This window comes from Peromyscus californicus, unplaced genomic scaffold, assembly GCF_007827085.1.
Source record: "Peromyscus californicus insignis strain IS unplaced genomic scaffold, ASM782708v3 Scaffold_16__1_contigs__length_79575227, whole genome shotgun sequence".
NCBI classification, from domain to species: Eukaryota; Metazoa; Chordata; class Mammalia; order Rodentia; family Cricetidae; genus Peromyscus; species Peromyscus californicus.
Window position 1 is genome coordinate 22,922,440 of NW_026294458.1, and position 15,435 is coordinate 22,937,874.

The 15,435-nt window shown below is 44.5% G+C and overlaps 1 protein-coding gene across 1 annotated transcript; it reads right to left on the bottom strand.

Annotated features, from left to right (window-relative positions):
• Positions 1-674: 674 nt before the first annotated feature.
• On the bottom strand, positions 675-15,136 carry Upk1b (uroplakin 1B). The gene is made up of 6 exons (XM_052740693.1): positions 12,445-15,136; positions 11,264-11,464; positions 8,743-8,817; positions 7,976-8,098; positions 5,200-5,379; positions 675-1,482 (listed from the first exon to the last, which is right to left on the bottom strand). Exons 1-6 carry the CDS (start codon positions 12,511-12,513, stop codon positions 1,342-1,344), a joined length of 789 nt encoding a protein of 262 aa, XP_052596653.1. The 5' UTR covers positions 12,514-15,136; the 3' UTR covers positions 675-1,341.
• Positions 15,137-15,435: the final 299 nt, after the last annotated feature.

Genomic DNA, 15,435 nt, shown 5'->3' on the forward strand with positions numbered 1-15,435 from the left:
AATAAATTTGAGTTTTCAAGCAAAAATCAGATCTCTGGAGAACTGATATGCTGCCATGGGTTTGATAGTATCCTATTTGAGAGCTTTTCCAGGGTGTTAATGAATATGATCTTTTGGTGTCCCATAAAGAAATCAGCAAACACCAGCAAATGCTATGAAGCATAATGAGGCAGCATTTCCCCAAACAGCCAGTTCGTGACTTAGGTATTGATCAAAGATTTGTGCAAATTGTACAGAAAGTTCTTCATTAATCTAGTTTCAGATTCTGTATTGCAACTGATCTTGAAGAAGCTTCTACAGAAGGGCACATAGTTTCAAAGGAATATTCACGATATTCACCTTGAATAAGGTTACCAAAACATTCCTGTTTATAACTTCACGCTGTAATGAAGGATCCAATTTCTTCCTGTCCTTCAACACTGGTGATGCGTTAGCACAGAGTGAACGAAGGAGCACCTGTGAGAGACCCAGCTTCCTTTACGAAGCCAGATTCCGACAGGATCGGAGGAACCCTCAAAGCAATACTACTTCACAAATTTTTCGTTTTGTGAAATAGTTACTATTTTCTTATCAGGGTTATGTTGTTTATATGAACTTGTAATTGGCCTATTAAATATTTAATTTTTTCAGTCATTATACTTAGTGGAAGTAAATGTCAGTAGACACTGGCCACATAGAGAAAAATAGCTTTTTTTCTTTCTTTGAATCCTTAACACATTTCAAGGTGTACCAGGGTAACCAGTATCAAAGTTTGGAATTGTTTCCCAAATATCATGGTTCTCAGCTGGAACAGAAATTTAGAATCATCTAGAAAAATTACCAAATCAAAACACAAACACAAGCCAAATAAAACAAAATGCCCAGGCCCAGCTGTAGGATCAAGTGAAGAACCACAGAGTGGTTGGTACATACAGGTTCTGTCTGTCTAGGAGGTTTCAATGTGCAGCTAGGGCTGGGAGCCAGGGCTCTGACCTCCCTGTGTTTTTCTCACAGAGAGTCAGCAGGAAGTGATGAGACCATGGAAAGGAGCTAGACAACTAATGTTGGGCCTCAGAAGCTGTCTAGGGAGGTGACAGGATGGGCCTTGAACTCTAGCTGCAATGAATGACTTCAACGTGGAACACAGCCGGAGTTCACTAAGAAGCCCAGGTGGATTCATCTGGGATAGCTAGAAGAAGGGTTTCTAGAGTAGGCCCGTCCTTTCCCTAGGAGGGAGGTTGACATCCTACACCTCAAGGGAGCCCATAATCCTTGGTCTGGTGCTAGATATCTTCTGACGACCTTAGCTGCAAGAATTGGTTTCCAGACTTTTTAGGGTTGTTGAAATAACCAGGTACTGTCTCAAGGTCTCTCATTATTGCCCCTTTCTGAAATAAAACATGTGCTGAGGATACTCACAGTCCAGCATAGGATGGCAAATCCAAACCAGGCAACTCCCCAGGCATGCCGATCCATTGGTCCAGAGATCAGTTCATAGCAGCCCTGGGAAGGTGGCATGAGTTACATTAATATGGAGAGATCATCTAGAGCGGAGATAAGAACTGATGCCGGTGGATTAATAATTGACAACCACACAAGGCTAGAGTTGCCATTTAAGGGACTCTACACAATCTTAGGGATCATAGGGAACACCCAGGAAATGCAGAAGCCAGGCGATTCCATGCACTGAAAGGTCCAGAGGCAAGTGTGCTGGATTTGTCTGCAAATTTCAACAACTATTCTAGGTCGGCCATGAAGTTCAGGCTCCACCCAGTGGCTACAGGTGTGCACTTGAGGTTCTGTCTCCCATGATTCGGTGTCCTCACCTTCTTAAGCCATATATACATGCTGATTTCCTCCACCCCTGTACTTGAATAGTTCTCTCATTTACTCTATTACATTGCAGAATGCCCAAATGAAGACTCCTGAAATTTTCCTTGCTTTCTTTATCCAACATTCAACACTTAAGCAAATCCTTTAGGGTCTATTTAAAAGTATCACAAATGCAAACACCCCGAGTCTTTTTCCTTGTACCACTCTGGCCCCTCCAGGGCCTCCCTTGAGGGTTAAGTCCATCTCCAAGAACAGCATGCATGGGCATCCTCCCATGCTACTGATTGAGCAGATCATGGAACAGGGCCTAGCACATCTGACCGCACTCGCTAGATCTAGGTTTACCCATCCCTTCTAGACATCTCACAATCACTCTGGCCTTGTAAGGCTCCAAAGTGCTAAGGATTGTACAGGCTGCTTCCTTTGCTTAGAAGTGTTCCCTAACACTCCAGTTCCCCATCTCCGCACACAATTCAGAACTCTGCAGATATCATCTCAACAAAGGCGTTCTGGACAGCCGCAGAAAAAGCAGCTTTCTTTTATCATACTCCATTTACAAACCCTGCTTTATGTCTGCCCCTGGCACTACCACTATCTGGAATTTGTGTATTTGCATGCAGTGGGTTCCTTATTTGTCATCTATAATAAAAAGCAGCCTCTACAAGGGCAGAGGTTTTGAGTGCCTGGCATCTAGTAGGTACCTAATAATAATTTACAGAACGAGAGCTTGTAATCCCAGCATTTAGGAAGCTTAGGCAAGAGAATTATAAATTCAAAGCCAGTCTGAGTTACATAATAATGAGTTTAAGGCCATTCAGAGCTACATAAAGAGTTCAAAGCCAGCCTGAGCTACAGAATGACATCCTATCTTAAACAAATGAATGAATGAATGAAAGAACAAGAAAAGAGACAATGAAAGGATATTAATTAACATTTACAATCTCCACTTGGAAAACACAGAACACTCCCATTCTCTTGAAAACCTTGGGAGGTAATCATTCATCAAATACTATATGTAAAAGACAATTTATGCCAGGTGCTGGGTCCTGAGTTGGTGACTTAGCTGGGGCAAGACAGAAAGGACTCTTGTCTTTATGGGACTCACAGTCAAAATCCCCAGTTTTCCATCTCATTACTGAGTTTCCAGGAGGCTAATCATTTCATTGGGACTTTACACTCTTAGTATATATTAATATTCTTGAGGTAAAGACATCAGAATTTGTATGTAGCATTTTTCAATGCTTATGAAGCCTAAGTATGTGTGTGTGTGTGTGTGTGTGTGTGTGTGTGTGTGTGTGTGTGTGTGTGTCTATTTGACCTACTATGTGGAATTCTGGTTGATTTTCCTCATTTTCCTCATTCTATACTTAGACTCTCTTTTCTAGTTTTACCAGTTTTTATCTATAGCAACACTTTGGAGCATTGCAAGTGTTGAAAAGCTTCAACATGCTTATGAAAGGGGGGGTCATCCACTCCTTCATTCCCTTATCTACCCACCGAACATTTTTTGAGTATCTGTCTTGTGCCAAGCCTTGAGCCAAGTACTGAAGATATAGAACTAAGTAATACAGTCCAAGGCAGCTCATAGAAATTTATGGACAAGGTACATTTAAAAACAACAGCAAAGCATAGCAGGTATTGGGTGAACTGTTTTCTTGTGTAACCAAGGATTGCTGGAGTGGAATTAGCAGCACCTGTATGTCAGAAAGTGGGGATGGATGGGAATCTGGGGGAGCAAGATAGGGGGAGTCAGACTGATAGATCTGTTTAGGTTCAGGGTGAAGAGCGAGTGAGATTGAGTAAGTGGGAACGAAGGAACAGAGGAAGAGATGTCAGAACTTGGGAACTCCGTTGAAGAGTGGGGCTAACTGGTGATGTTTTATGCCTGTGGTTCAGCTGGCTGGTCGTGGAGCTGGAGACACTGAAGGCAGATAAGGTCAAAGGAAGGTGTCCAGATGGGTGTGGAGGTCCCAAAACAGTCGAAAGAAAAAGAGTGAATTTGTGTTTTGTCTTCAAACTCACCTATCTAAGCCTGAGTAAGTGGTTTTAGTAGATTTTCATAGCTGGAGTGTTCTGTATTGTAGGGGGAAGACAAGGCTATGCAATAATTGGAAGGTGGGTGCCCTTTTTGTCCCTTTTAGAGAGAAGACATTGTTAGCACATGACTGTAATTCAGTAAAGACTGGTGTGCATGAGCCACTTCCAATGCTGAAAACATTTCATGAGTAGTTTGAATAGTTGGAGTGATGGTTGCATTTTATGCTGATTATAAGCAATACATTTATTTTTTTTATTACAGCCCGAGTATAACTGACTAAAACAATGCCATAACAAGGTTGCTATAAAGCTCAGTGAGGGTTGCTCTGCTACAAAATCCTCGGTATCACTCCCATGTCCTTTGTGAATGAACACATCCACTTGCAGTCCAGGTACCCGCCAGGTGTAACAATGGCGTCGCTCACTCCAGATGTATGGATGGCTTGTGGCATTACTTCTGTAGGGAAAAGCCTGATGCTTCTCAATTATTTGACAGACTGACGTACTGCTAGGCTTCCTCACAGTGACCACTCCCAAAGCAGGGCAGCAGAGTGTTTCGGTGTGCTGTGTCAACAGACGCTGGTTTACAGGGCCTGGGAAAGCTCACTAAGACTTTGGAGGACTATGTCCAAGCCTTTATGGATGTGGTGTCTGTGCTTTCAAGCTCTATGGCTTGGGGTTGAAGCCTGGCAGCCATTTACTAATTGTGTGAGCTCGGGCAAGGCCCTATTAGCTTCTCTCGCTCATGTACAGATCACAGAGCACAGCCAGCACCAACGTTTGAGCACCCCAGGCATTATAGTCTCTGTGTGGCACAGGACACAACATCTGGCCTTCAGGAAGACCTCAGTAAGTGTTTCGTGATCATCATCAGGGCACTTTCGTCAGCCCAGAAGCACTCTGATAAAAACCATATATATGTAAATATTTCAGCCCAAATCTCCAATCTAATCCTGCTAAACACTGCCTGCCTCTGACCTCAGCAACTGCCATTGTTTTGGAGCTGAATAATATTGTCTTTGTATATCAACCTTTCCAATTTACATTTTGCAAGCCTTCCTCTAATGCAGATATTTCTCATAAAACCAATTCTAGACATGACACAGATAGATTGTCTTTATTGACACCAAGTTGGTTTGTGCTACGGAAATCGTCATGTTGCAGTAATTTTACTAAAATTAAATTTGCAACAGTTCTGAATGAGCACTCACAGAGACGGAACTAGATAACGCGAGGTTATGTAGGGGAAACATGCAGACTTCCGTATGACATTACTCACAGCTGACTATTATTTTCTTCATGAAGCGCAGAAGCACTTCCTGCTAGGTCTTCGGAGGGGAGGGGACTCACCTGACTGTGGTAATAACCGGGCACTCCGAGTTTGCAAGCGTCCAGGTTGACAGGCTCCATAACCTTGTTCATGACGCAGCACTGCCGAGGCCAGGGATAGTCAGCATCGTTGTTCTTCACCCGGAAGGCAGAGGTGTATTTCTGCCAGTCTGACGGACCATTTACACCACAGCAGTGGTCCTGCCAGAGGATAAGAGCCACAACATTATCTTTATGGCCCATAATAAAGCCATCAATGTCACCACCTAAAGCTTTGTGGAGAAAGTACTAGAGAGCGTACCACATCTTACATGACTAAAATATTTCCAAACTGGAACTTAAGGTTGTTCTAAGTTTCCAAAAATGTTTTTATGTTATTCATTTACCAGCCATTAATGGGCATAACACTGTAAGTCTCTAAGGCAGTAGTTCTCAACCTGTGGGTCACAACCCCTTGGGGGTTGGACTGACTCTTTCACAGGGGTCTCATATCAGATATCCTGCATATCAGATATTTACTTTTTGATTCAAAACAGTAGCAAAATCACAGTTATGACAGCCAGGCAGCGGTGGCGCACGCCTTTAATCCCAGCACTCAGGAGGCAGAGGCAGGCAGATCTCTGTGAGTTCGAGGCCAGCCTAGTCTACAGAGTGAGATCCAGGACAGGAACCAAAACTACATGGAGAAATCCTGTCTTAAAAAAACAAAACAAGCCGGGCGGTGGTGGCGCACGCCTTTAATCCCAGCACTCGGGAGGCAGAGCCAGGCGGATCTCTGTGAGTTCGAGGCCAGCCTGGGCTACCAAGTGAGTCCCAGGAAAGGCGCAAAGCTACACAGAGAAACCCTGTCTCGAAAAAACCAAAAAAAAAAAAAAAAAAAAAAAAAAAAGAATCACAGTTATGGAGTAGCAATGAAATAATTTTATGATTGGGGATCACCACAACATGAGGAACTGCAATAAAGAGTTGTGACATTGAGAAGGTTGAGAACCACTGTTCTAAGGCTTATTTCATTTGACTCTAAATTTGAAATGAATATAAGACCTATCTTATAGAATTTTTGTGAGGATCAAGTGTGTTAATATAATTAATTTACTTGGTACAGCACCTAGCTCATAGTAAGCTCTTAATAGGCATTTATTATTATTAATATTTGTAGTAAGATACATTACCACAAGAGAAATACAGTCATTTAAAAATCATAAAATGAAAAGTTTTAGTAGTAAAGACATCATTAGCAATTATTCTTGTTTTCCTTTTCTGTATTTGTAATATTTTCCTAGAGTAATTATGCATTAGATTTATTTATTTATTTATTTATTTATTTATTTATTTATTTGGGGGCAAGGTTTCTGGCTGTCTTGGAACTCACTCTGTAGACCAGGCTGGCCTTGAACTCACAGAGGTCTGTCTCATTCTGCCTCCTGAGTGCTGGAATTAAAGGCCCGTTTCAGCACCTCATTTTATAAAGGAGAAAGTAAACTGGAAAAATATTTCAGACCTGGTGGCACAGACCCGTTCCTCTACATAAGAAAAGGGGGTCAAGCAGACACATATCTGATGCCCATGACTCTGTACACACTGGAGAGAGGCTATAAAATCCATACTGTGTTCTCTCCTTACCATTATCTGCTAAAATGTTTCAGGGAGGAAGTAAAAATTATAGGCCTCCTTCAACTTTTAGAATGAATATAAACAAGCAAATCTAAGGACAAAGATCATCTTGAAATAACGTGCAATTTCACCATTTAGATATAAGATGTAGCTAACCAGGAAACAGACTCATTCTGTGTTGTCTGTGTTGTGATAAGTGTGTGTGTGTATCGCGCTGTCAATACTGTAATCCTCAGTGAAAGCAGGGGATGACTGGAAGGTGTTGATAAAAAGCCCCAGTAAGGAGACCACAGGCTGATGGTGTGGACTTTAAGTGTTTGAACAAGGAGGGAACCAAGGGAAGAGAGAATACAGAAGCTGTGCAGAGAAGCGGGGAAACCTAATCGATTTCTAGGTCTTAGGGCACATGGGGGTAAGAAGACAGGCAGGGGACACTAGGGGGCAGCCAGGTTTCTGGTGAAGCAGAATGTCAAGACAGTGTTGAAAGTAGTAGACAGAAAGGCTGGGATATGTGTGAGTGTGTGTGTATGTGAGAGTGTGTGTGAGATTGTGTGAGTGTGTGTGAGAGTTGTGTGTGTGTATGTGAGAGTTGTGTGTGTGTGTGTATGTGTGTGTGTGTGTGTGTGTGTTGGGCCAATGAAGAGTAGGCTCATATTAGAGGTTATACACAAAAGACAAAATGGGGCAATATTCTTGGAAGACTTGGGGTTCTGATGGTATTTGGAATAAGTTTGGATATATGGAATGATGGCCACTTAAAACTGGGTGATTAAATCAAATCATATCTCCTGATACTTAGCAGAATTCTTCATAGGAGATATAAAAAGGTGAGACAAGTACCTATCACTATTTGAGTTTGCTGTTCTGTTAAAGTAAGGGAGACCTAACATCATAAGAGGCAGAACATATTATTAATCTAACGTTTTTAACATACACCCTATAAAGGTAGGCTAATCAGCATTGTAGCTTGATATAAAATATGGATCCAGAGGCCTCACTGAGTCATGTGTTTAGCGTTCCCCCTTCCTCACCCTCACCAGTAAACAAGAGGCATTGCTGACCCGGCCAGGAACAAGTCTCTACCTGAAGGAAGCCCCTGGAGACACTGACCTCACTCCCACCCACATTCAGGTTGTTACTGGTGCAGATGTGCAGTGGCCCACCGCAGGACCACACGCCTTACCTGTAGCATGAGCCTATCCCAGGTCTTGGTAACGCCGGTGTTTTTCCACTCATCGTCATTGGTTGGGGGGCTGTTGTTTTGATACCTCACCAGCATCTGCTTCAGGAAGAGGTTGGTTGTGAACTGCAGGGGTTGGGGGAGACACAAGAGGGAGCATCAGCTCACCTGCTCCCCAGAAAGGCATCATCTTCTGCGGGGCTGGTTGTCCAGGACACTGAGCATCCTCTTGGAGGGAGGCTAAACTCGGGCACCGAGCACAGTGGGCTGGGGCTGCTGCGGGTTTCCATGGAAGAAGAAACTACCGCCTGACTGGGGTAGACAGGTGTTCTAAGATGGTATAGATTAGGGAAACAGTGAGAAATAGAACAAGAAAGAGTCTGAATGGTGTCTTCCACAAGGCAGAACACGCAGGGAGGCCACAGCATGGTCGAGTGATGACCAATGCTAGGATCACAGGCTGGGCACTGGGAATCAGGTTTCCTAGGATCAGAAGTCTTGCTGTTGCCACTTGTCAGTTCTGCATCTTTAGATAACTTTCTTTGCTTTTAAGGTCCCTGGCTCTCTCTGAAGGAACCGCCTCTCTCTTTTCATTTAGAAAAGACAAGCAATACTTCCCATTCTCGGTTTCTGAGTATTAAGTAAAAACGCACTCATTAATAGTGTGCATATCAGCATGACCAGCACACAGCCAGGGCTTAAAGCATGTCGCTTGCTCCGGTGTCAGCGCGGTCGTCATTTTTGCTCTATGCTTTGGGGACCATACTCACAAAGTCTCGCTGTGTCGCTGCTGTGATACAAGATGCCACTTCAAAACCATACACTATGAACATCATAATGAAGTACTGGGAAGGAAACAGAGGACAACAGAGAATTATAACAGAAATCCCACCACGTGATTCCTGTGAGTTTTAGCACATTCGTCTAAATGTAATATCCAAGTACTGCATAGTACAAGCTCTCTTTGATCAGGTGCTTGGAACGAGGCTAGTGCTAGGTACTAGCGACAAGGTGGCATGTGGGTCAGCTCAGTTCTCGGCTTATCTCTAGAGAAATGGCCATTCAATTCAGAGGTTTTTCATCCAGCACCATGCATTTCAATTTTAACTCGGGGGAGCTGATATAAACAATGAAGGAATGTGAAGCCAGGAAAAGATGACAGAACATGTTTAATGCCTTGTGTCTTTCCTACCCAGGCTCAGCTGTAACAAGCAGGCAGCCTTCAGGCATGGAGACGCATTGGTGAGCTCCTGTCACCTACCCGTGTGATACCAGCTCTGGTGAGGGCAGAGCAGAGCTCTCTGTGCGCTGCTTACGCTGTGCGCAGGCGACAAGCACCTCCACTGTGGGTGACCGGCTCTGCACAGCCCTGACTCCAGTGTCTGGTTGGAAAACAGCAGAACAGTGAGTGGATGCCTTTCAGTGCGTGTCAATCTCTTGTGAGAACTTGATCTCTGCCTTGCACACTTTTATACACGCACTGTTGCCCCTTATGTCCTTCTTGTGCAGAAGGACTATGGGAGTCAGTCGGGGGGAAGACAGGGGAAGTTGTCTTCCCTTTTGTGGGGTATTTGTGGGTTCAAAGGTCAGGACCATTTGCTGCTTTCACTATTTGGCCCTAAAACAAAACAAAACAAACACAACCACCTCTGTGAAAAAAATCAGTAAGAAGGGCCTTCTGAGACACCAGAGACCCATAACCCCCCCCACGCCCCCCACATTAGCTGTTGTCCTTGCTTCCTGTCAAGAGCTTTGGTGGCTCCCCTCACAGATCCTCAGGATCCTCTACAATTAGGACAGAAAGGAGGCATTGGTATAGGCATTTCTCCTTCAGCTTCACAGAGAGGACTCTGTTCCTTGCCTTTCCTCCCCAGCTCAGTTCTGATTTGTCAGGCACATATATATGGCTGGCCCAGAAGGAGCCCAGGGTGCAGTGGAAGTTGTCTTCAGGAAGATCCCCCTCTTCTCTCCCTCCCCACTCCATACCCCCCCCCCCCCCACGCCTCAGAGTGAGTGTGTTTGCCCTGGAACTAACGCACACAAAGGAGCGGAGAAGGTAAATATTCTGCAATATTCTGCGTTCCCAGGCACTAGGGCAATGCTTTACCTTAGAGAAGTGAACCAGCAAGTCCCTTAAGCGGCCAAGTAAGAGAGTTTCTTCCCTGCTGGCTAACATTTCCATTTGCAAAGGCAGAGGAGCATGATCTAGTGAGTGGCTTGGGACCACAGAGTGGTGTGAACTGGGTCACTCCCAATGGTGCTGTTCAGGGTCTCCCAGGGTTCCTGTACGGCAGACTCAGGGACAGTGTGGGAAGTCCGGGCCATCACACAAAAACCATAGGCCAGCCGGGCGCACGCCTTTAATCCCAGCACTCGGGAGGCTGAGCCAGGCGGATCTCTGTGAGTTCGAGGCCAGCCTGAGCTACCAAGTGAGTCCCAGGAAAGGCGCAAAGCTACACAGAGAAACCCTGTCTCGAAAAAAACCAAAAAAAAAAAAACCAAAAAAAACAAAAAACAAAAAAAAAAAAACAAACCATAGGCCTTGAACTCAAAAGCCTTCAGGAAAGTTCTTGTTTGGGGATTTCGTGTCTGTTTTGCATTTTGTATCTTAACACACCAATATCTGACTAATATTAAAACAATACTTAGAACTAGCTCTTATCAAGGGAAGAACAAAATCTAACAAAAAAGCCCTCCCTGCGTCTTTTCTCCTGCTCACATGATTCCTGGCTGCGAATGTTGGGCACATGCAGACTGGTAGCTGGAGAAGAATGCATTGGTGCACATAGTCACTAGGCCACCTACAGGTGTTGCCGTTTTCAGTTATTTTTACTGGAACCTGAACTTGCAATCATGGAGGGCACCTTTACAACCCGCATGGATGATCTCGCAACAGGGGATCTTCATTTGTTGTTGTTTTATTTTGTTTTTACCACTTACCCGGGACTCTTCCTCCACTTAGCTCAGTGCAAACCAAAGCTCTGTGCTCAATGGAGAAGAAACAGTTCAGCGAAACCGGCCCAGGAAGACAACGGCAGAGAATTTGCTGTTGTCGTTTTGAGGAAGAGTCCCTTGTAACACAGGCTGACCCTGAACTTGCTATGCAGTCAAGGATTACCTTGAATTTCTGATCATCCTGCCTCTACCCACAGAGTGCTAGGATTGTAGATGTGCAGTACCATACGCAGATAATATGGTGCTAAGGTTTGAACCCAAGACCTTATGTGTGTGAGGCAGGCACTCTATCAACTGGGCTACACCTCCAGCTCTCAGAGGGTTGTAAGGTCTTACCGCCAAGAGGATTTTCCTGTTGGACTTCATAATTCCTACTATGGCTAGAACGGACAAGCAGAAGAGGCAGATGCCCACAAACATGCCTATCCAAGCTGCCCCGTAGATATCATCGTTGTTGGTGGCTTCAAGCAGTGGGTAGAGACTGTGTTGGTCCGATACAAAGAAGATACACTCTGCCGTCAGGGCGATACCACACATCTGGAAACAAGCCACGAGTGGATCTGTCAGGCTGGTGGCCAAGAGCAGAGCACTGGGAAGGGAATGGGGGCCAGGGTACATTCTATAGCCAACTCTCTTCCCTTACAGAGGCTTTATGCAATGGATTCCTCATTGCCAGGGAATCCAACAACTATTTGTACTTTGCTTCCTTCTTCATATACCCTCTGTCTTTGATGCTTCCTGCCACATATAACTCGGTCTGTTTGCTATTTGGGAAAAGATTTAGGTAATCTCAGACCATCCATAAAGCCCCTGTGATATGACCCACTTAGCGCTTTCTTGTATGAAAGTTATTCCCCATATCCTGTCTCATTGCAAATCTTCCTCTGTTGTAATACTTGAAGTGCCCGGGCCATTGTCACAGTGGTTCTGGAATCTTCGTGACTGTCTTCCCAGTGCTCATATTCTATGGGTGAGGAATCATGGCCCCAAATGATGATGGCCCATCCACAGCTCTACACAGAGAGGCACAAACGGAACGGAGCCACAGACCAGCTCTCTCGACTCCTGGACTAGTGCTCTTCCCGTATCCTCATGCCCACACAGCTTGGCCTCTGAGACACTCTCCCACTCTGTACAGAAGAACGTCTATCCCAGCACCTTCAATAACAGAGTCCCCAAGTCAAACCAACGTGAAACTGGACAGAAGCATAAAGGAATGTGTTAGCAGGTGTGTTTGGATGTTGGCCACAGTGAACATGACTCTTAAATTCATTATGTCTTAAAATTGGAAAGGAAATATCTATTTTAAAGTTGATCATGGTATTCTGTTATAATAGGTAGTTACATATGACTATTTTAAGATTCTAGCTAGCATATTTCTTACCGCATTTCTTAAAATGAAGACGCTATAAAGGGGAGCAGTAATTATACCATTCTCTTAAACTTTCACTTTTAATTAATCTAAAAACCATGCTTACAAGAAGAACACAATGTTCTGAAAACTACTTATGACTTACACCAACAATCACATGTCCAAAAATCAGCAGGCCCTGGAAGCAGCGAACAGTGGAATCATCTTTGGCCATCTTCAGGATTTCCCACAAGCTGAGGACACAGTGAAGAGTGTTAGAGTTTGATGGGAGCAGGTAGCAAATATTGCCTTAGTTTCTATACTGTCACCAAGTTATGACATTACCTATTTCCTTTTTTTGCATCCAAATAAAAGTTGTGAGAGCTTTTAGTAATGATAGAAATTTGATACCCGAGGTCAGCAATCCTGGGAGTTTTACAAAGATTTTAAAAAGGCCTTTATAAAAATAAAGGCTTTCAAAGTGATCAGTGCCTATCAGGAGTCCTTAGGGTATGAAGGACACCAAAGTCATTATCCTGAGAGGCATACTGAGATTCTTCAAGGTTACCAGGGGAACAAAAAGTAGGTCTGTCATGGTGATGACCAGGCTGACAGAAACTGATAGTCCCTGGTATGGCCTCTGCCATCCTTGGACAAGGCCAACTGTAGCCACAGAGAAACGAAGAGAGTTGGCTGAGGTCACTACCGTAGCCTGTGGGTAGATGTTAAATATTTTGTTATCCTAAAAAAAAAAACGTAAGTTGCACATAACGATGTTTTCTGTTACATAGGAGACGTGCAGAGAGAAGAGGAATATTTAGCTCCCCTATGCACTCTTCTAGGAACCTCAGGTACATACCAGATTCTCAGAACCTAGCTAGAGCAACAGTGTGGGAGAGGAGGAGGCTCTTTTGTACACCAGGAAATCAAAACCTAACTAACTGATAAAGCAGTACCTCTGAGGCCACATAGACCAGCGATAGCAGATATGGTGGCGTCTTTGGTCTGTGTGACTCTGAGGCCCACACTCCTTCCTGCAGCTCACACCAGCTCCTAGAAACTATTTATACTGTTTATGCCAGATGCAACTAAACCCAGACGTCTGTGTCCTTGAGGAGTCTCTGGAAGGAACACAAGGTTAAGTGTTGGGGTCAATCGGTTTGGCTTCTGCCCTTGAGACACTGAGAAAGGCTGTTCACATCCCTTGACACTTAAACCAATTGCCGTTCTAAGTCTAAAGGTATTAAATAACAAAAGTGCATGTTGGGGCATGTAAAGATGCGTAAGGAAGATCGTTACATTCTAGGATTTTGTACTAGGAGAGAAGCTAAGTTCTCAAGTAGCTATAATACTTAAGCAGATGTCTAAATGCATGAGTGGGGTCTGGGTGCGAAAGACTCCAGCCTAGCTGATGATAGAGTCAGCCTTTGGACCAGGAGAAGAGAGGAGGGTGTGTAAGGGGAAAGTGAGATGGGCGGTAGGCATTCCAAGGAGAGGACCAGGGAGCGAGGAGATTCAGAAGAGCAACATGAAGATCAAATATCGCGTCAGCCAGTTTGGCTGAACTCCTGGGTTGTGGATGAGATCTGCTGGGAGGTGCGTCTTGCTTGTTTTATTTCTCCCCTTCATGCTTAAAATCCCCTTCATGTCTTCTTAAAATCAGGTGTGTTTATGTGTCTGTGTGGAGTGTATGCCGTATGTGTGTGTGGATGCCTGTGTAGACCAGAGACTTCGGATCCCCTGGAGCTGGAGTTAGAGGCTGTTGTGAGTCACCTGATGTGGGTGCTGGGAAGTGAACTCAGGCCTTTAGGAAGAACAATTTGTGCTCTTCACTGCTGAGCCATCTCCTTCAGCCCAAGTCTTTTATACGACTCTGGCCTTGATAAATGTTAACTCCATTGCTGTACTATAATGTATTAATAGCCTAAGTAATTTAAACATCCCTAAATATTTTCCCATTTCTTTTTACCTTAAAGGCTGTGGATATTTAAGGAGTTAAAAATGTATGTGTGTTTTTGTCTCAGGGTTTGGCACATAAACTCCATCAGTGTTTGTCAAAGGAACAGAAGAATCTGGGCCCTTGTTACACCATCTTTCGACACCACCCACCCTGCGGAGTTTCTGCTTAGAGACACCGTTTATTTATCTGGAATAATTCTTCCACATCAGAAGGGTAGAACCTTACGGTGTCTTGAAGGCTCAGCCAGGAAGAACCTAACTGGTACAGCCGGATCAGTTACATTGTAGAGTTCAGTATTGGCATGCACGGACATCAATCCTGACCAGTTGGGCTGCTCTCTAAACTAGACACACAAATAAACGGACTTTGAAAGATAGAAATTCGGATAATAGGAACAGAGAGTAAAGGGCAAATATCTGGAGAGGGCAAGTTCAACATTGTCACTGACCAGCCATGTACTGACTCTGCAGCCATTTGTCATGCAGCAGTCTCTTGGTAGTGGTTAGTTGGGCTCAGAGAACAGAGATTGTTTTTTCTTTCAGGGAATCTAAAGCACATGAATTTAAAAAGCACATTCACTGGACCAAGTGTTAATTAAGGGAAAGCTTTGAGGGATGCCGATAAAAAGGAAGGGACCAGATGGAGGTGCAATAAGGGGTCTTAACTGGTCCAGAAGGAAGCTGAAGGGATCCTGAGCAAGGGATGTTGCCCCAGTGACTGACAATGATTTCCCAAAGATGCTTTTGTCACCGAGCTTTAGAAGTGGGTAGTTACTGTGTGGCTTCCTGGCTACAACCGGGTGGAAAAAGAGGCAACGACAGATCAGCACCACACGGGAGAATTCCAAGAGCCAGAATTAGATTGAGAAAATGCCGACCAGCATGGAGAAGAGGCAGGAGGCTGGTTTGGGCAAGAAGAACCTAGGAGAAACCTAGACTGTGGCGTGGTAGGAAATGCTGGCGGGAGGGAGGGTGCGCTTCTGTGGGTTGGCAGCTTGAGAAAGGGCTGTATCAATAGGCAGGGTGTACTGAACTTGCTGTCTCTTTTGGATTTTTCAAATAGTAACCCAGAGGGCCACGCTTGTGGCTTGGGGCTGGAGAGGTGGGGCGGCAGTTAAGAGCGAGTACCGCTCTTACAGAGTCCAGTTCTCGGCACCTGGGTTGGACAGCCCACAACTGCCTGTGACTCCAGCTCCAG

Excerpts from the sequence above, each read along its gene's own strand:
- Upk1b (XM_052740693.1), bottom strand. The coding sequence starts at position 12,513 with ATGGCCAAAGATGATTCCACTGTTCGCTGCTTCCAGGGCCTGCTGATT. Across the intron at positions 8,099-8,742 it reads CAGCGACACAGCGAGACTTT|TTCACAACCAACCTCTTCCT; the intron begins GTGAGTATGGTC and ends CAACCCCTGCAG. Across the intron at positions 1,483-5,199 it reads CCGGTTATTACCACAGTCAG|GGCTGCTATGAACTGATCTC; the intron begins GTGAGTCCCCTC and ends CCACCTTCCCAG.